This window comes from Saccopteryx leptura, chromosome 10 (genome assembly GCF_036850995.1).
Source record: "Saccopteryx leptura isolate mSacLep1 chromosome 10, mSacLep1_pri_phased_curated, whole genome shotgun sequence".
NCBI classification, from domain to species: domain Eukaryota; kingdom Metazoa; phylum Chordata; class Mammalia; order Chiroptera; family Emballonuridae; genus Saccopteryx; species Saccopteryx leptura.
Window position 1 is genome coordinate 35,488,154 of NC_089512.1, and position 21,243 is coordinate 35,509,396.

Genomic DNA, 21,243 nt, shown 5'->3' on the forward strand with positions numbered 1-21,243 from the left:
GAGTTATTCTCAGATGTGATTTAAGGGGTTTACTCATCAGCACTGGGACTTTTCTGTGAAGTCAGAGACTCTCTGGAATGAACTTCTAAGCCCTTTGATACTCTCCCACTGTCATGTTTTCATGGTACCCTCTCAGCATGAATGAGGTGTCACATATGAACCACAAACACTGTGATAGGCACATAGTAGGTGCTTTAGAAATGATGGTTGCCCCCTTTGGGGATCTCCCTGCGGTGCTGCCCTGGGCAGAGAAGAGCCTGACTTGTGACCAGGACTCTCTTAGCTTTTGGGGAAGGACTATCCTTGTGGAGACAATGGTGGCACTAGGTTACAAAAACTCCAAGACCTCCCATGCATATATTTATTTCTCATTGTATGCCCATCAACACATTGCCTTCCTGATTTTTATTTTAAAAAAGATCACATCTTTTAGACACTCTCTCCCTCTGATCACACAATGTGAATTCTTCCTACCAGACAGCCCAAGCTTCCAACTCCTGAAAGATGTGTCTATGTATGTACCTTGCACTGATTCAAAATCACAATGCCCGAGTTCTTATAATTCTTCTTCTTGGCTTTGTACTTGGGGTTGATGCACTCCCACTGCACCTGCAACAAGAAGAGTCATAGCATGACTGTGTGCTCAGGAAGAAGTGGAGTTACTCAATGAAGTTAAGCCCCCAGGCACTGCTGATGAAACTGAGGACTGACAATCTCCAGGTGATAACCTTTGCACCTAGAGGGAACATAAGAGGAATGGTTGAGACTAAAGATTCTGATATTAGACTGCCTGGTTTGAATCCCAGCTCCTCCACTTTCCAGCTGTGTGATCTTTGGCAAATTACAGTTGACCCTTAAACAATGCAAATGTTGTTTGAAAGTATGTGTATAACTTTTGACTCCCGCAAAACTTAATTATCCTTGGTATCCATGGGGGATTGGCTCCAGGACCCTCACAATAACAAGATCCGTAAATGCTCAAGCTCCCTATGTAAAATGGTATAAATTAATATATACAGTCATCCCTCTGCGTCCATGGACTCCCAACCATAGATTGAAAACAGTAAAACTATTTATTGAAAAGATTGCATATAAATGGACTCATGTAGTTTAAACTCGTGTTGTTCAAGGGTCAACTATACTTGACCCTTGGATATCTATACTGTAAAATGCAGCTTATAATTGTATCTATCTCATAGGATTATTGTGCAGATTGAATAATTAATCCCTGTAATACAGTTAGGACAGTTCCCGGCACTCATAAATGCTTACTATTATTGGGGTCAAATCAAGCATCTGAAGAAAAGGAGAGATCTGAACACACACAGTTGAGTGACCCAAGTGCTGAGTCTTAGTGCCTGGGAATTTACTTTAAAAGGCAGAAAAACTGAGGAACATTGAATAGTAGGTACAGGAAGTTAGTGGGGATAATGAGTTACAGAGAATTTCACTGAGAACTAAAATAATGGATGATACAAATCACAAAGGGGCGCGCCAGATTTACAAAGAGATCTTTGAAGGATAAGATCAGAGAGGTGGGAATGTCTGGGGACTGAGGAGGTAGCTAAGGGACTATCTTGGGAAAGAGATCTCAACTTTTGCAGTCTACAGAAGACTTCATGGGACAAAGTCAATTGCATGGCGAATATCCAAGAATCATTGAATGCTCCTGCCCATCATCCTATGGGAGCTGAATCTTTGGATTTCCACTCAGGAGAAAAATTTTCACTCTCTGACAATGATAAGTGTCTGAAAATGAAGCAATCTCTGAGGCAGATGTGAGAAGGGTAGACTGATACAGCACTGGCCCACAGTGATTCATTCCTCTTGGTGTCCGTGCATTTGTGTAGTTCCCTCTCACAGTGGTGCTGAGCTAAGTCAGGTGACTTGTTTGACCAATGGGACATTAGCAAAAGTGGTATGAAGAGAGGATTGAAAAGTGCCTATACACTGGGGCTTGGTACTGGGAAGTTTTCACACCATGTAAGAAAACCTTAGATTTGTTTCTCAGTGAATAAAAGCATGTGGAAAAACTCCAGCTGTTGAGGCACTAATGCATATGTAAATTCAGTTGGCACCATGTGTAGCAGAGAGGAGCTATTCCACTGAAACTCAGCCTAAATTGCCAACCTGGAGAATCATGAGTAAATAATGATTGTTTTGTTCAGCCAGGATATTTTGGTATAATTTGTTACTCAGCAACAGATAACTGATACAGTAGTTTCTTACCACTGGGGAAGTTCCAGTAGGGACTGAGCACCCACATAAGGGTCTGAAAGAGAAGCATGCTGTACTGGTTAAGAGGCCTCTAAGACTCCTTCCATAAAAGAAAAAAGAATGGAAGGAAGGGAAGAAGGAGAAAAGAGTCAAAGCTGAATCTAAAATCAGGAGATCACCTGCCTTATTTTTTAAAAGGCCTAACCTTTCTACTATCATATAGTTGTCTTTTTTTTTTTTTTTTACCAGAGACAGAGACAGAGAGAGACAAAGAGTAACAGATAGGGACAGACAGGCAGGAAGAGAGAGAGATGAGAGACATCAATTCCTTGTTGCAGCACTTTAGTTGTTCATTGATTGCTTTCTAATATGTGCCTTGACTGGGGGGCTACAGCAGACCGAGTGACCTCTTGCTCAAGCCAGTGACCTTGGAGTTTCAAACCTGGGTCCTCTGTGTCCCAGTCCAACACTCTATCCATTGCACTACCACTTGGTCAGGCTGGTTGTCTTTCTTCTCTTAGATATCCTTCTAATTCATTCTCCATGTGGGTACTGTTTGATAACTGACAATTTTGTTCTGTCTAAAAATAGACTTAGTATTTTTAGAAAAAGCATCCCCAGTCCATCCCCAATCAAAATTTAAATTGACTCTCCCCCAAAGCTTCCTCTAACATTATACTATAAACAAGTAGCTTAGCGATTGTCCTAACAATTGGGTAGAAAAGATCCTAAAATTAGATGTGCTGATTGTTATTTTCAGTAATTACTATTAACCTAATTTCTTTTTTACTAAAGCAGGTCATAACAAACTTTGAATGGTTAGAGTTCAAGCTCTCTTATGAACCGTAATGAACATCCATGTAAAGTCTACTGATTTCCATCTCAGCCTAAGATGGACCAAGAGTGGAAGATGGGTTGGCTCAGCCAGACAAGGGATTTAAAGAAGTGAAATTAAAACCTGTGGATACCTGGGGCTTTTATACTGTTGGGTGGAAAGGGGGTGCTGAATGAGCCAGGTCTAAATACTCTGCATTTGTCTTGGCGTGAAATTGTCATGTAGCCCTGGCCGGTTGGCTCAGTGGTAGAGCGTCGGCCTGGCGTGCAGAAGTCCCGGGTTCGATTCCCGGCCAGGGCACACAGGAGAAGCACCCATCTGCTTCTCCACCCCTCCCCCTCTCCTTCCTCTCTGTCTCTCTCTTTCCCTCCCACAGCCGAGGCTCCATTGGAGCAAAGATGGCCTGGGTGCTGGGGATGGCTCCTTGGCCTCTGCCCCAGGCGCTAGAGTGGCTCCGGTTGTGACAGAGCGACGCCCTGGAGGGGCAGAGCGTCGCCCCCTGGTGGGCGTGCCGGGTGGATCCCAGTCGGGTGCATGCGGGAGTCTGTCTGACTGTCTATCCCCGTTTCCAGCTTCAGAAAAATACAAAAAAAAAAAAAAATTGTCATGTAGCTGTGGGCTATTTACTTTATATCCACAGTCCCATTTAACTCTCCCTACCACTCACTTTTCTAGCAGAAAGATAAGGCTCAGAGAAGAGACTCGGTCACTGGAGGAGCTGGGATTCAGACCACATCAATCTCACTCCAGAGCCTATTAATCGCAATGGTCAACCCCAGGAGGGCCTCGGAGGGGCTCTCTTATTTGTTCTTGCAAGTTTCCCTTTTGGCCACCTCATCAAAGTAAGCATGTTCATAAATGCTACCTATGAAGTATTCAGAGTTAATCCTGAATTTACCCTGTATCAGCAGAACCCGAACTCTCACAGGAAGAAGCTTGAAAGACAACATGTCTTTTTCTCTCTGACTCTACGTGTTGAGGTGCCTCAGTGGTTAAGCCTCTCTATTCTCTCTTCTACCTTCTCTCCCTAGGTGTACTCATCCATGTTCTTGATTTTAAATCTCTTCTCATTGTTTATGACTCCTAACATACAACTTCAGGTAAGTCTCTTCTCTGAGTGCCAAGTCCTCAAAGTCAGTGTTCGAATTTTCATCACAAATTGGACCTCTCTGAAATAAGACATCCTCAGTCAGGAAAAGGCACCCACATTTACCCATCTGACCTCGAGTCATTCTTTTGCTACCTCCCTTTCATATTAAATCCTCAACAAATCTCGTAGCTACCATCTCCAAAATATATCTTATACTTCTCCACTTCTCTCCATCTCTCTTATTACTTTTTTTAGTCCAAGTCATTATTCCATCTTGTCTGGCCTATACTATTAGCTTCTAACAGATCTCTCTGCCTCACTCTCTTCTCTCTTTATGGTTGACTGTCTACACAGTAGCCAAAGTAATGTTAGTCTCTTGCCTAGACTCCTTTGCAGCACTGTCAAGTAGAATTTTCTGCAATGACAGAAGTAGTCTAGCTGCACCAGCCAATAGTGAAGCTACTAGGCACATGAGGCTATTGAGTACTTGGAATGTGGCTACTGTGACTGAGGAATGAAGACTTCAATTAAAATTTAAATAACCACATATAGCCAGTGGCTACTGTACTGAACAGCACAGCTTTTGCATGCTGTCATTACATTTAGAAGAAAACCCCAAGCGCCTTTTTTTTCTGAGCTATCAGAATGGACTTTTCCTGGCCCCTGCCTCTGTCTTTAATCACGTCTCCTGCATGGCTTCCTTACCCTGTCTGCTCTGGATTCACAGGGCCCTTTCCAGATCCTTAGCCTCCCCACGTTCTTCCTAATTCAATACTTTGCATGCTATTCCCTCGGCCTGAAGTGCTTTTTTCCCTTGCATGTTACATGGTTAGCTTCATCTCTGAAGGCCCTCAACTTAAATGTCACTTTTTCAGATGATCTCTTCTATACCACACCTTTATATCTAAACTGTTTCCGTTTTTTTATATATCATTTGTCACAAGTTGTAACTGCGTTTTTATTGTTTTGTTTACTTGATTTGTGTTGATAGCTTACTCTGATGCACAATCCTGGCACATGTATAGCCTCACACGTAGCAGGTACCTGGCATTTAGTAGGTGCTCCTCAATAACTATTAGTCGAATCAAATAAGGAAACAGTTTCCACAGTGCAAATGTATCAAAACGGGATGGTATCTCGGTGACACAGAAAAATACAGCAGTGTATGGTCCATTTCCTCAGTGACACTGAAAGATTTATTTCTGTTTCTTTGAATGCATTAGGCTTTGGTGTACTTCTGTTGTGACATACGTTATAATTTTACTTTTAACAGCCTCTTAGGAGTCTCAAGATGAAATGGTTCTCATAGCTATTAATTTGGGTATTTTTATTCATAGAGGAGAACAGGGCAAACCTTTGTAAAACTCCTTAGAGCTCTAGCAGGTGGTATTGATAACTGTCACTTATTTATTAGGTCAGTAGAGCTTGGCCAAGTACATTTGATGGAGCGACTTCTCTGGCTATATCCCTTTTCATCCTAGGAGTCACTTTACTGATCACGTAGTGTTGGTTTTAATTGTGGCCCCGAAACTCCGCATGCCTGCTTGTGGACAAAGGGCTCTGTGTGTTTGACAAGGGCCTTGCAATGCCTTTACACAAGACAGCATATAAAGCTGGTTTTGTTGCAGCTATTCAGAAAACTGCCCTTGAGTTTCCAGATCGAAGGGAAGTATTCAATAGACAATCTGACTTAGATTAAGCTTCTGATTCTAAAGAATGTTAGTTTACTTTCATCCAGTCTTGTTGTATCTTGACCTTCCATCTCAAAGAAGGGACTTGAATAATGACTTGGGATATCTTTTTTGCACTTCTGACCAGACCATGGGCAGGGTCTTATCTCTAAGGGAAAAGGCCTTTGTCAAGGCTATTGCTGTCATTCTTTTCTTCTCCGTGGGGACAATGGGCTTGGGAGTAAGAATGGCAGGTTTGAGTGCCCCCCCCCCCCCCAGAAACAAAACCGGAGGCAAGGATTCAAGTGCATTAGCTCATCTGGGATGTTATATCAGGAAGCACCAAGAAAGAGGGGAACTGAGAAGAAAGACAGCCACAATGGGGGGGGGGGGCATCAAGTCAGTTACCGCTGTGGGCAGCGAGGGCCTATTCCTGCTGGGGACCCACAGTGAACACACCTTTGAGTTTTTCCACTTTTATACCTCAACACCCATCAATTCACTGGGAAACAATTTTTTTTTCATTTTCTGTTGCATGAGGTTTTAGAACTGTTTCTATATATTTCTGCATCACTGATTCCAAATCTGAAATCCATTTTTTGGTGCATGCTCTAGTTTTTATGCAATTTTAATTTCTTTTTGTTACAGTTAATGGCATGGATTGGTTTTTAAATTGGAGTTAAAGGGTAATGACTCTTGGATTGAACATAACCACAAGGCAATTAATGTTTTACAAACATCACTTTTACATAATTGTAGTTGTTTTTAAATGTAAAAAATTATTATCTGATAAATACACCCTCTTATTTTGTTTTAAGATTGAATCATGGCTTCTTTGAATAGGCGTAAATGTAAGAATAGTCCTGACACCGTCTGTTATATATGTGGCTGTTACACACTTCAACGTCAAAGGCACAATATTTCATCATTTGTGACATGTGCATATATTGCCTATTTTCAGCGGTTCCAATTGGTTATTCAACTCATCTGCGAGAAGTTATAATGACATAAAAATTGTCCTCGACTTTCTGATAGGAGGAGCATAACTGGATCATTTGTGTGAATCTTAAAATGGTAAATTTCCTGCTAGGACAACAGAGAGGTTTCACAAAGTATCCTTGCTTTCTGTGTTTGTGGGACAGCCGAGCTTGGGAGAAACACTGGACACAGAAGGAGTGGCCGAAATGTGAAGCTCTGGAAGTAGGGATGCAAAATATTGTGAATGAACCTGTAGTTAATTGAGACAGGATCATTTTTCTCCCTCTTCACATCAAACTTGGCTTAATGAAGCAGTTTGTTCAGGCTTTGAATAGAGAAAGTGAATGCTTTCAACATATTATTTCTGCTTTTCCTGCCTTGTCTTTTGAGAAGATAAAAGCAGTTGTATTCTATGGACCTCAAATTTGAACCTTCATACATGATGAAAAATTTGCCAGGAAGATAAATAAGGAGGAGAAAGCAGCATGGCAGTCTTTTGTGGCAGTTACAAAGAACTTCCTTGGCAACAAAAAAGCAGAAAACTATGAACTTCTGGTTCAAAGGATGCTGTTGGCTTTCCACGACATTGGATGTAACATGAGCATTAAGATTCACTTCCTGAACAGTCACCTTGATAAGTTTCCCAAAAATGTTGGAGCTGTTTGTGATGAGCAGACTACTGCTGGAGCATCAAATGAGATTGTCCTCAACAAGTACACAAACACAAGAGCTACAAACGCAAATTTTTGCCTGAATAGAATTTAAATAAGTTTGCATACATTTTATGATTAAAATAAGTGTTTTAATATGTTCTATTTTGAAATTATAGACAAATTCTGATGCAATCATATCTTTTAGTGTATTAGTGTATTTACTGCATTATATAAATTATTATATTTTCACAAAGATGATGCCCAAGAAGACATTCTACTTCATTATGTTAAACTAAATGTTGAAAATTTTACAATAAGATAAAAACCTAAAATCTTGAATTGCAAAAAACCTGTAGCTTACAGAGAAAAACGAATGTCAGATTTGACATGAGCACACTCGAATTACGTAAGAACGAGTGTTTTTGTGGACGCGACAACAACTTTGTTCCCCAGTGAATTGTTGAGAGCTCTCTCTGGTTGGTGTTATATCTCCCCCTCACTTTGTAGCCCACTGTGGGGACAGGAAGAGCAGGCTCCCGTGGCCAGAGAAAGCCCTCAGGCAAAGGGATGCAGATTCTGCAGCTGGAAGTTGGGCAGGTGAACACTGAACAGGTAACAGCAGGAATTACACATAGGCCAGCATCCAGATGACAGCAACTGACTGACAAATTGATAAATATATGTGTACAGAAGTTTGTGTGTCTGAGAGAAACACAGAGAGGGGTTAGGTTTCTGTGTGGTGCAATGGAATCCCTACATGCCTCTGTGGTACATCACAGTGTTGGGTACATTTCTTGGCAACCAAATTATAAAATGGTAGAAGTGGATGAAGATCTGGTGCCCATAATAAAAATCTGGAGGAATCAAATAATCTCTCCAGGGCATCAAATGTATAAGTAATGTCACCAAGTCATGAAACTATAGAGCTGGAAGAAATATCAGTACTAAGAGATATTTGGAAAGTTCAAGCTATGTGTAGGGCACTCTGGTCAGTGCATATCACGGATTATTTCATTTCATCTTCACAAAGTTCTATGATGCAACTGCTACATTTGTGTTTTGTTTTTTATTTCAGGTGAGAAAACTGAGGTACATAGAGATTCAATCCCTTGACCAAGTCTACAGTTAAAGGAAATTAGAAATATTCTCATCTAACTTTTTCATTTCACTGACGGAGAAACTGCACCGCACTGGGGTGGTATCATGTCCAAGGTTACAGCAACTGCTTTGAATTGGGCTAGTACTTGGCACTAGGTACTGAATTCCCAGCATACTCCCTTCTCATCCCATTGATCATATGTTGACGTCTTACCTCCAGCTGTTTCTGTATACCTGGGAGCCTCATGAGAGAAGTGACTGGAAAAAATACCACGTGTGGTTTACCACGTACCTGCTTCCCTTCCATTGTTCCTCTCATCTCCTTGAATGTTGAGGTAAATTCTCCAATAAAGTCATGTTTGCCATTGGAGTCCCAGTCCCATACTATGCACTGCAAGAGAAAAGAAGTTTTTTTTTTCTTTTGAATTAAGAATGCATCCACGGGAGCTGACGGCAGGGCAAACTACAAGAAAGAGCTGTCAATGAAATGTGCTTGGTCTGGAGCAGAAGCCCAGCAGTCTAGGACTGTGGCATGTGGGTTGTGATATTCCTTTAGTTTCTATAGAGGTTACAGTCGCCTTCTTGCACCATCACAAGCAGTCTGTGCTACAGTAATGACTAATAATTTGCATATACTTCTCACATAGGCCAATAAGACAAAAAGGGAGATAAGTGACTTGCCAAAGGGACCGTCTGGTAAATGAAAACCTGGAATTTGCAGGAAGGTGTTTTGACTCCAATTCTGGCATTCTTTTCCGTTAGCAGATAGCCTCCCCGGTGTACAGCAGGAACCAGATGCCTGAGACTATGTCTGTAGTTTCTACAGTGACAGCTTATGTTTAATGTTATAAATGGGATTATCTTAATTACGTTTTCTTTTTCTATTTTTTTTTGAAGGCAAAAGAGCGATGTGAAGAAAAATGAGTAAGAAAGCAAAAATGTGAGATCTTTAACTGTACTCACATTTGAAATGGGTAGAAAAAATGGTGACAGACAAGTCACATGGGTAAATATCAGGCATCCATCACACATAAGATGTTTACTTCTAACAAGAGGGCTGCCTCTAATAATGTTAAGGCTGAATTCTGGGCTCCCAGGCAGTACCTTGTAGAGTGACTCAGAGTAAATCAGCAACCGTCCTTCTACTTAGTTATATACACTTATGGGAAGAGGAAGTTCCTTATTTTTTTCCAGAGTGGGAGGCTGGGCTAGGGTCTCAAGTATTTTAAATACTGCTTTTATATCTTAAACCAGTGATTTGCACCAAGAAAGTCCCAGACCTCAAAAAAGATCAAGGCAGCAAAAGGGATCTTTTATTGCCATGTTTACTCTGGAATATCAAGGTTCTAAGAGGCAGCCTAGTACCCCCCACCCCGCCCCCTCTCAGGACGCACATCCCACTGTAGCCAGTCCTGTCTGGAAAACCCAAGTTGTAATCTCTTCTCTGATCCTGTGCAATGCCCCACAAACCCAAAGTAAAATATGTCCAAAGTGAAACAGAAGTTCTCTAAATTTATTCCTGCTCATTTATTTTCTATCACAGTAAATTGTACCAACACTCATTCCATTGCTACAAGAAGAAAACAGTATCATTCCTGATATTTCTTTCTCTCTTCACTCTCCCACACCAAATCCTATGCCTTCTGTCTTCTAAATGAGCACACCTTTCTCCATTCCTTCTCCCCCTCACCTGCATCACTGTAACAGCCTCCTTCTGGTCTCTGTGCCTACTTCATGCTCCCACCACCCATAACCCACAATGCATGCTCATTTCCTTCTTAAATCAGAGTGCATATAGGTAATGGGTCTTCCAAGGCCTTCCATGATCTTACTCTCTAAATATTCCCTAATTTTCCCTTCATAATTCACACTTACTGGATTTTAAAGTTTCTCCAATATGAGGTTGCTTGGAATCAAAAGCATTTGCTAAGATTTTTTTTCTTTGAAGCATCTTAAAAAAACACACACTAATTTCTCAGCTTTTTCTCTCTCTTTAGCTGTGGAGGCTTTGGTAGATAATTTTGCTCATAAAATGTATTGATAAGCCCTTCAGTTATGAAACAGAATGGCTTAAAATAACCCAGAATGGAAGAGGTTAAGACAAAGGAAGCTAAATTTCTCTGCTGAATAAAGTAACGGTGGAAGTGGGCTCTCCCTGTGGAAGGAGAGACAGAGGTGGGGCCCAGGAATGTGGGTTGAGAAGATAGGAGGGCAGGACTCACCAGAGGCTGAAGATGGGGCTGGCATTGGAGGGGGAGGAGGTGAGAGACAGGCAAGGGACTTGGTGGAAACGGTGATGTCTCATCTTCAAGGTCAAGTTATTTACATATCCCTCAGTGCCCTTCTTTACTTCTCCTTTGCCATTATCCCTGACACTCCAAGAAATCTACTACCAGTAACAGCATTATGCTGGCGGTGACTTGGGGAATAAAGGAAAGGGGCTATGTCCATTTGGGGCGATGGCCCCTATGATGATTGAGCAGTGGATGGGGAGCCAGACTGTGGTGAGAACGTCACAGATATACTGCGAAGGGTGGTCAACTTCTACAGTTACACGGAACGGGAATTCAAGATATCTTAGTTAGCTTTTAAAAGAAAGTTTGAAGAATAACAGAAACTTGGAAAATAACGATTGCAATTCGGTTAAAAATCATTACTTAACTTACACTAACTGTTTGGTCGTTATATGTCTACTCAATCGTTAGATGTTAAAAGCAAACTGTCAACCTGAGTCCCTCGTGAGGGCAATGCACAGCAGATTCCCCAGATGACCGATCAAGGACATATGTGTGTCCAAGTAACAAACTGCTGTTGTTCTCAGCTACTGAGATTACTATAGCAGAACCTAGTGCAAGAACCATTTAAGTACTTAAAATGCCATTAAAGAAAAAGGTATTTCAATTTTTGGCTCAAAAAGGGGGAAAATATTTCAAGAGGATTTTATAAAGAAGAAATAAAGAAAGCATTTACCAATAGTTATACCTGTCTAAAAACAAATAAACTGAAAGAGTGAGTGTTTAATTGTTGGAAATGTTCAAATAGAAACCACAGGACTACATACATAAAATGTAGTAGAGAAAGTAAAAAGGAGAATGTGACAGAGGATTTAGTGGCATATTCATTGAACTTGCCTCTAAGATGAGTTGTAGTTGTACAGGTTGCAAAATAAAGTCAATGAAAGGCTTAGTTCATTCTGGCTGAAATGCCAAACAATGCAAGGTAGCTTTGGCAGGAGCGATGAGAGCCTCCTTTTAATTCAATGTAGGATGAAGCTCTGCCTCATTTCTTCTAGTGGATAGTGGAAGTAATCAATGATTCAGTCATTTGGAAAAATTGCTCAGGGTGTGTGTTGTGAACCTTCCATGGTCAAACACTGTCGAATGATCTGCAATGACTTACAACCAGGTGTTTCTCTGTGTGCCAGTCCCTCCTCACTAACCCTGACACTCATGTATTTATTACCTGGGCCTGGGCATAGAGAAGAAAAGAAGGGTAGGTTCTGGGACCCTCCTTTAAGGCTCACAGCTTTGCTTGGTAGTGAACACAGCCATGGCATGCCTGAGTTTGACACGCATATTTAATCTTCTAGCTTTGGGGAGGAGCAAATAAAAAAGCAAAGGTGGCAGAAGCAAATGAAAGAATAAAAGTGGACTAAGAAGTACAGATTGGTAGTTACAGAATAGTCACAGGGATGTAAATTACAGCATAGAGACTACAGTCAACAATATCATAATAACTGTGTATGGAGCCAGGTGGGTACTTGAAATATCAGGGGGAGGGAATACTCTATAAAGTACATGATTGTTTAACCACTATGTTGTATCTTGAACCCAATACAGAATAATATTGAATGTAAACTGTAATTTGACCCTGGCCAGTTGGTTCAGTGGTAGAGCATCAGCCCAGCTTGTAGATGTCTTTGGTTTGATTCCCGGTCAGGGCACACAGGAGAAGCAACCATTTTCTTCTTCATCCCTTCCTCTCCTCTTTCTTTTTCTCCCTCTCCTGCAGCCATGGCTCAACTGATTCAAGCAAGTTGGTCCTGGGTGCTGAGGATGGCTCTATGACTTCTGCCTCAGGTGCTAAAAATAGCTTGGTTGCCCAGCAATGGAACAATGCTCCAAGTGGGTAGAGGAGCACCCCATAGGGGGCACCCCAGAGTCTATCTTTTTGCCTCCCCTGCCCTAACTTAATTAAAAACAAAACAAACAAACAATAGAAACTATAATTAAAGAATAAAAAATAAATAAAAGGAAGTGGAAGCAGCCTTTTTAATACTCCCTTGCATTGATACAAAGTAGAAGTTCCCTCCTTTAGGGGAAGGGGTGTAACTCCTCCTGCCTCCTTAGCCACAGCAGAATATCAAAAAAGCCAGACAAGATGTAGGTACTGCTCTGGTTTGCAGCAAAATCTTAAGCAAAACTACTTACCTTGCTTCTTTGCCCTTTATTAGATTTCCCATCATGCTTTAGTTAATGTCTCTCCTTCCATCTGCCAACCACAACAGTAAGGATGTTTGTAACGTGCTCCCTCTCTGGGGGTGACGGGGAGGGAGCACTGAGCTAGAGGATGAGTCAGGCTCTACAGGACTCCAGTCGCAGCTCCCAGGGGCAGGCGACACCACCCCTGACACAGGGCCCTGCTCCCTCAATCCGCTGACATTGCTCATCAGGGCAGATGCAGAATTCTGTTTTGACCTTTCTCAGCAGGGATCCCAAAGGAAGGAAGACACAGCGAAGCAGGAAAATAAAAACACTTGTCTTTCCCTCTGTCCCTGCCAGGAGGCTGCCTGGCTGGTAGCTGCTGTGATATGGCTGAGAGAGGAACACGTCTCGGTGGAAAGTAAGTAGATCACCTCCCCCGTGGAAAATTGAAGCCAGAGGCAGCGTTCTTGGTGTGAATCGATAAGGGAGGCCTGACGGAGCTGCCAGAGATCAGATGCTCAAAACTATCTACAAGCCAGAAAGTCTCCTTGAGTTCTTAAAGCTTATAGTGGAGTTTAGGCGTACAGCCTTAAAACGTCTGAGCTCGACAGATGGTCTCGTCAACCCCTTTGACAGAGAAGGAACTCGATGACAGAGAGGTGAAGTGACTTCTGCAAGTTCACTGAGTGCAGAGCTGGGGCCGAAATCAGGTTTCCCAGCTCCCTGATTTCACAACTACCACCTAAACACCAAACTGTAATGATTAAAACACACATAAGCTTACCATGTACCAGACTTCCCAGCTATATACTGCTCTGAGAACCTCATATATGTTGACTCAACTTATCCCCAGGACAATTTATCATTCTGCTCAGTTTACAGATGAGGTAACCAAGGCCCAGTGAGGTGAAATAAATTTCCCAAGACCACACAGCTAACACTAGGTATTTTTAAACTGAAAGAGGCTAAACTTCATAGTTTGTCTTAATGAATACTGTATTTATGGTCTTTAATCCTTTAAGATAGCAATGACATACAATATTATTACCCTTTATAGGTAATTGCCATTGACAGGAGTCATTCACAGGCTTAGACATTTGGAAAGTGACCAAGATGGGTTTGAATCCAGGTGTCCGGTGCCATAGCTGATACGTTTTCTGCTATGTCACCTGCCTCTTCATGGAAGCAGGAATTCATAATCAAGGTCTCCTTAGTCTACTCTGTGTAAAAAGTCCCATTCTGTGATTGAAACTATAAACTACTGGGATTGTCTAAGGCCCAGTGAACACACCAAGCAGTGGAGAGAAGCTGCTCATTGTTCCCACATGAAAGGATGCACAGCTTTGTCTGTAAAGCACACAAATAGATGTGTATTGAGCGGTTCGTTAGCTGAATGAATAAAGAAAATAAGGTAGAAACATGTAATAGAATATTATTCAAGCCTTATACAAGGAAAGAATATCTTGCAGTTTGTGATAACATGAATGAACATTATGTTAAGTGAAATACGCCAGTCACAGAGGACAAATACTGCATGATTCCACTTTTATGAAGTGCCTATAACAACTAAACTCATTGAAGCAGAGACTACAATAGAGGCTGCCAAGGACTAGGGTGAAGGAGAGAATCGGGGAATTGCTGTTCAATGGCTGTAAAGATTTATTCATGTTAATTGAATAACTTCTAGAGATGTGCTGTACAACAAAGTGTCTATAGTTAACAATACGCTATTGTGCACTTCAAAACTTGTTAAGAGGGTAGATCTCATGTTAAGTGTTTTAACCACGAAATAAAAGGACGCAAAGAAAGGTTGGGAGATGCTGGATATGTCTGTTACCTTGATTGTAGTGATGGTATCACAGGTGTTTGCATACATCCAAACTCATCAAATTATATGCATTAAGTATGTATAACTCTGTGTATATCAATTATATCTCAATGAAACTGTTAAAAAAATAAAGGAAAATTTCCTCGTTAATCTAGGTGAGCCTGACACAGTCAGCTGAAAAGCCTTAAGAGCAGAACTGAGGCTTCCCAGAGGAAAATACATTTTGCCTTTAATCTATAACTTCAGTTTATGCCTAAGGGTTTCAGGCTGCCCTCCCCACTGGCCCACGCCGCGGATTTCAGATCTGTCCAGCCAGGACCCACGACTGCACACGCCGATTCCTTGCAATAAATCTCCCATATATCCCCACTGGATCTGCTTCTCTGACGGACCCTGGCTGGTCCATCTCTCCTCGCCTTCTTCCTTGGCATTTAGAGACTCACATTAAGAAATGAGTTTTCAGTGGCAACTGGTCTTCTCTCACTGATATGCCAACATTCACTGAATGTTTACTTTGTCTCAGGCATTGTTCTTAGTGCTTGATACGCTCGGACTCATTAAATCTTCACAGCAACGCTATCGGTGGGACACTACTATTACCATTTCCACTTTAGAGATGAGGAAACTGGGAAACAAAGAGGTGAATTATCTACTGCTGTTAGAGAATATTTAGGGTATTTATTTATTTATTTTTATTTTTATTTTTTAAAAAGGAAAGTTTATTTTATTTTTTAAAATTTTTTTAATAAAGATTTTATTTATTCATTATAGAGAGGGGAGAGAGAGAGAGAGAGAGAGAGAGAGAGAGAGAAGGGGGGAAGAGCAGAAAATATCAACTCCCATATGTGCCTTGACCAGGCAAGCCCAGGGTTTTGAACCGGCAACCTCAGCATTTCCAGGTTGACACTTTATCCACTGCGCCACCACAGGTCAGGCTATTTAGGGTATTTAAAGTATGACTTTGACATCTGAGTTCTCTGAATTGGATCCAGTTCCTGGAGGGCCAGGATGAGCTGTCCAAACATACAACTACATACTGCCGCTGGATCACAGCAGAATTCTCATAGTTAAGAGAAGTCAGTTCTCGCCCTATCTATCTATCTATCTATCTATCTATCTATCTATCTATCTATCTATCTTTAACATTGTAACTTGTCTTCTATTTCTCCTGGCTTCCTGGTCAAATCATTCCCTGAGCTTCCAGGTGTAATCTGTTTACACCTGCTGGCACGTGTCCCTGACTACATGGTCACGGCTGGTCTATATCTACTACTTGAAGAAAGCTGAGCAGTGAGAGGGAACACTTTGACCTTGGAGGGAACTTGCTAGTGGTCTGATAAGGATGGAAACAACAGCACTCTTGGAGTCCTTCAAAATTTGGTTCATATCCCCTCTTTTTCACTGGACAACTATGTAACCATTTCCAAATGACTGTCTTTCTCTACCTAGTTTATTCATCTCTAGGGTGGAGATGGTCACTTCAGTGTTTCTCAATATGTCTAGAGACCACACGCATCCAAACTGGCCCACTGCTCGCTTCAAAGGTGGATTCTTGGGGCCCTCCCCAGACAACTGGATCAGAGTCTCTGAAGGTAGGGTCCGGGAATCTGAAATTTAACAAGCTCTCCTTAGGCACACAAAATCCCTAGGCATGGACATTTTTTATTACTATTTCTCCAATGCAAACCCACCATTTTGCTGATGAAGACTGAGGTCCAGAGAGGTTGAATGACTTGCCAAGCGTTTCACGATGTTTAATGTCAAAGGCCACGCCCAGACTCATATCTGTGGCTTCCCACACTTGTCCCCTGTCTCCCATCTCCATCCTCATATCCTGGGGCATTCATCCTGGCACAGTGCAAAGTTCTGCAAATAAGTGCTCTGAGAGACTTGCGTTGTCTCTGGGGCGTGCAGTGTGAGGGAAGAGAAGCGACTCAACTTGACAGATTACATTCCAATTTTGTGCAGCCTCAAATGTAAACAAGAGGAAGGAGGAAGTATCTCTACACTGTCCAGCTGTCCCATCAGGCACCCAGGCTTCTTTACTGCTCCATCTGTCTATACCTTGGGTCTGATATTAGTCATCTGTCCTCCTGTGTAAATTAGTCATCTGTCCTCCTGTGTAAATAAGATAAAGGCCTCTTATACTGGCCTAGTGTTTACCAGGTGCTCTTTCCTTAATCGCTCTTGGAAGCTTTCCCTGATTGTCCACAGTGAACCTTCCCAGAGAACCTTTGGTGCAACCTTCCACGTTTGCCATTTTCGCTACACACCAGTATTATCCACTCACATGTCAGCTTCTACACTATAGGTAATCAGCATCTTTAGGATGGGAGCTAAGTCTTTCACTTCTTTATCCCCTTTGCCAGCACAATTCCCAGTTCATGGTAGGTGATAAATAATAGGTATGTGTTGAATAAATACTTGCAACAATGTAGGGAGAAACATTGGAATTATCATCCCCACCTCAGAGAGGAATAAATGGTAGAGAAAGGCAGAGTCTTTTGGGGATGGTTACACAGTTGTCCAGTGAAAGGGAGGAGATTTAAATCAGATTATGAAGGAGCCCAACAGTGCTATTGTTTCCACCCTTATCAGAGAAATAATAATAAAAAATTCCCATGCCTAGGGATTTAGTATGCCAATGGAGGGCTTATTAAGTTTCAGATTCCTGGGCTTGACCTGCAAAGATTCGATTCTGTTTTCTGGAAAGGGTCCCAAGAATCTGCCTTTGAAGTAAGCAACTAGTCAGTTTAGATGCATGTAGTTTTTAGACATATTGAGAAACACGAGGCAGAAAATCCAGGAGTCCCTGGTTTGTGACAATGGCGGCAGTAATTATAATGATGAGAATTACAATTATATCCTGGCTCACACTGTCTTCTTCAATTCAGTAAGAAAGCTGACCACAGACAAAGAAACAACATTCAAGAGCCATCCTTAACGATCATTCAATGCACCAGTGCTCTTAGCAGGCAAACAAAATTCTAAAATGTTAGGTTCATAAGTGTCAGGCTGAGAGATGCCCAGGAGGGCAGGGCATTGCTTATGTTGCCTTTATCTTGCCAATTCACACATCTCTTTTGGACTGCAGCCAAGCCCAGAGATATTTCACAATGAAGTGTGTCACTCTTGGACACTTTCATTGGAGACTTACAGCTTTGTGAGACTTGGTTAGTTCAGATAAGCTTCAGAGGCTCCTGAATGCTTGTCCAAATCTTTTTAACTTCATACCTTGCTACTTTTTAGAAAGATTGAAACTTCTATGGCTGTGTGGGCAGAGTGAAGAGGCAGGCTTTGACAGTGATTTATATCTCAAGCATTCAACAAGAACTCTAGCTTCATGATCTGAGTCACTCTGCATTGGTTCAACCTGAACCACTCTTTAATACCAAACTTACAGGTGTAAGATCTAGCTGAGAGGCTGACAGTCTATCTGAGCATCTTCCCATTTGATTTCTACATGATGTAGAGCTGCTTGAACAGGTGTTGACCTTTTCCCTGAAAACATCAAACTAAACTAAAATTTTAAAACATTAACATCCTTATTGGACATGGGAGAAAGATTTTCAAACCCTATTGAATAATGAGCCCTGAGTAAATACTCCTGGAATGACTGAAAAGGGGTGATGTGTGTAATGCAGGCTTTAAGTCCTAAAGGTCAGAGGTTACAACTCCCCAATTTTCCTTATAAAGTCCTCTGTGTAGGTGATAGCTAATACATGCTTTTTGTCCTGCCACTTCATTTTTTTTTTATAAATAAATTTTTATTTTAATGGGGTGACATCAATAAATCAGGGTACATACATTTAAAGAAAACATTTCCAGGTTATCTTGTCATTTAGTTCTGTTGCATACCCATCACCCGAAGAGAGATCATCCTCCGCCACCCTCCATCCAGTTCTCTCTGTACCCCTCCCCCTCCCCCTCTCCCTCCTTCCCTCCCCCCACCCCCATAGCCACCACACTCCTGTCCATGCCTCTTAGTCTCACTTTTATGTCCCACCAATGTATGGAATCCTGCAGTTCCTGTTTTTTTCTGATTCGCTTATTTCACCCCGCACAATGCTACCAAGACTCCACCATTCCTCTATAAGTGATCTGATGTCACCATTTCTCCTAGCTGAATAATATACCATGGTGTATATCTGCTTTTGAGTTACTTCTGTGTACCAGGCACTCACTGGCCAAGTTCTTGGCCAAGTATATTTCATTTAATCCTCACAGCAAATCTACTAGGCAGCCACTGATCCCATTTTGAGGAGCACTGAAGTTATAGTAGTAGATAACTTTTCAGAGGTCATTCAGTTTAAAATTGGTGAAGTGGGGATTTGAACCTTGGTCTCTTGGGAAGGAGTCAGTGATATTCTACATACCATATTGCCTATTTATTTATTATTGAATGAAAACTTATTGTCTATTTTCTGCAACTTTCTGAGGTACTGATTACATTACAGTTGATACAGGATGCTATCATCGATTTTAATGAAATCTATCCATCCTAGCATTTACCAAGCCCGACAGCATTCCATAGAATTCCCTGGTTAACTGATCCTCTGTAGGCAAGTCAGAGATGTAAAGTATTTTAAACAGAGATATAACATAAGAATAGCAATGCAAAAAAGAGGAAGAAGAAGAAGAAGAAGAAGAAGAAGAAGAAGAAGAAGAAGAAGAAGAAGAAGAAGAAGAAGAAGGAAGAAGAAGAAGAAGAAGAAGAAGAAGAAGAAGAAGAAGAAGAAGAAGACCAGATAGAGGTGACATAAGACAATTTGACTTTGAGTAAGGGGTATGCAACATAATCAAATGTCAAAATAACCTGGAGGTGTTTTCTCTGAACATATGTACTCTGATTTATCAATGTCACCCCATTAAAAGTAATTAAAAAAAAGAAAGCAAAAGAAAAGACTAGCAATGTAGAGAGAGCACTCTGGCTGATAAGTGGAGAATGAATAAAAGGGAGAAATAGAAGTTCAACGAAAGCCTGTGATACAGGAAAGATTAAGAAAGTAGCAACATTAGGTCTCAATCTCTAAGTAAATATTGGGGTCAAGAGAGAAGGAGGGAAAGAAGAAAAAAAAATGAGAATTACCTCCAAGCTTCTGGCTTGGGCTATTCAGTGTACTGTTCACTGAGGTAGGAATCACAGGAAAAAGAACCAACGGGTAGTTTATGGAAAACAGTTAAATATTTTCCCATGCTGCATGTGGAATCCCACATTCCTGACCTCTAACTAACATCATGATTCTCTTGATTCATCACAGGTAATCATTGTTTCTTCTAGCAAGATGGCTGTGTTTCTGCTTCTAAATGAGTCATACTTCTCGTGGTTTATTGATTCTTATAATTTGATGCCTTAAGACATCCTTCCATTGGGTCCCAGAGCAGGAAAAGGCATGTAAAGGCCAGAGAAAACAAACAAACAAAAAATGGATGATTCTATTTGTATAGCTTAATTAGGCTAAAAACCACAAACTGGCAATGTGGGACTCACTGACAGCCAGGTGGAAGTCTAGGCATTGCCAGCCAACTTGATTACTATGTAGCTCCAACATAAACTCATTTACCTGCTTCTCTTGTTTAATTATTTCCTCTGTAGCCATCATAGGTGTTCATGACTTGGAAGTCTTAAAAAAGGAACACAACAGGTTCTAAAAGCATAGAGAAATGAGCCAATCCTTACCGGTCACATGAAATGATCTGTGGAAAATGGTCACTGCCATGTCCAAGCCAGTTCTGGGTGTTTAAATTAGACTAGCCATCTAGCCATAAGACAAGATAAAATAAACTCAGGAATTCCAGTCAGATTCACAAAAATTATTCTGGATCCTCTTGCTTTGTCACTACCATTGACCTTGGTTCTTACTCTGTTCTAGTGTCTGCCATGTTTCTTTGGCTTGCTTGGGCTCTTAGTTTATCCTTTGAGCACTGCAGGGCCTTTGATGGTAAGTACTCTTCTGGGCTTAGTTCATCCTTCGGATCCCCTCACTCATGTCACTTTTGGGCAACTATCACATCTGACCCAGGTCTGGATCTTGAATCCCCACTCAGAAATTGGCTTTTGAATAAAGCCTTGTGTAGACTTATTTCAGCCATCCTTAAAACCAGGCTTAGAATAATCCAATTTTTCTTTTCTTGAAATTTCATTTAGTTATTTGTGATAGGGTCTCTCTCAATGACTATCATTGAGTTATGACGCATACTTACCTAGTATGAGAAAAGAGTTTGGAAGTTCCTGGATGAGACAAGAAAACTAAATATTTGTATGAAGTTGTTAAGCCTAAAATTGCTACTAGTGAAACTCATCCAAGAGAACCATTTCTCCTCTTCTAAACAATAATTATTATAGGCAGACTTTGGGTAGAACACTTTCTGTAGAGATAGGAGGACTGAGTTCTGTGAGTCAGCCAAACAGATATCCTATTCTTTTCATCTGGATTGAGTCAGCCACAC

The 21,243-nt window shown here is 41.3% G+C and overlaps 1 protein-coding gene across 5 annotated transcripts in view; it reads right to left on the reverse strand.

Moving 5' to 3' along the window:
* CPNE4 (copine 4) overlaps positions 1 to 21,243 on the reverse strand; it is a 518,608-nt gene that overhangs the window by 50,846 nt on the left and 446,519 nt on the right. For all 5 annotated transcript variants that reach the window (XM_066350415.1, XM_066350417.1, XM_066350418.1 and 2 more), the window contains exons 8-9: positions 8,834 to 8,932; positions 523 to 609 (exon numbers count right to left, since the gene is read on the reverse strand). In XM_066350415.1, the coding sequence (XP_066206512.1) occupies positions 523 to 609; positions 8,834 to 8,932 (186 nt within the window). The remainder of the gene's footprint in view (positions 1 to 522; positions 610 to 8,833; positions 8,933 to 21,243) is intronic.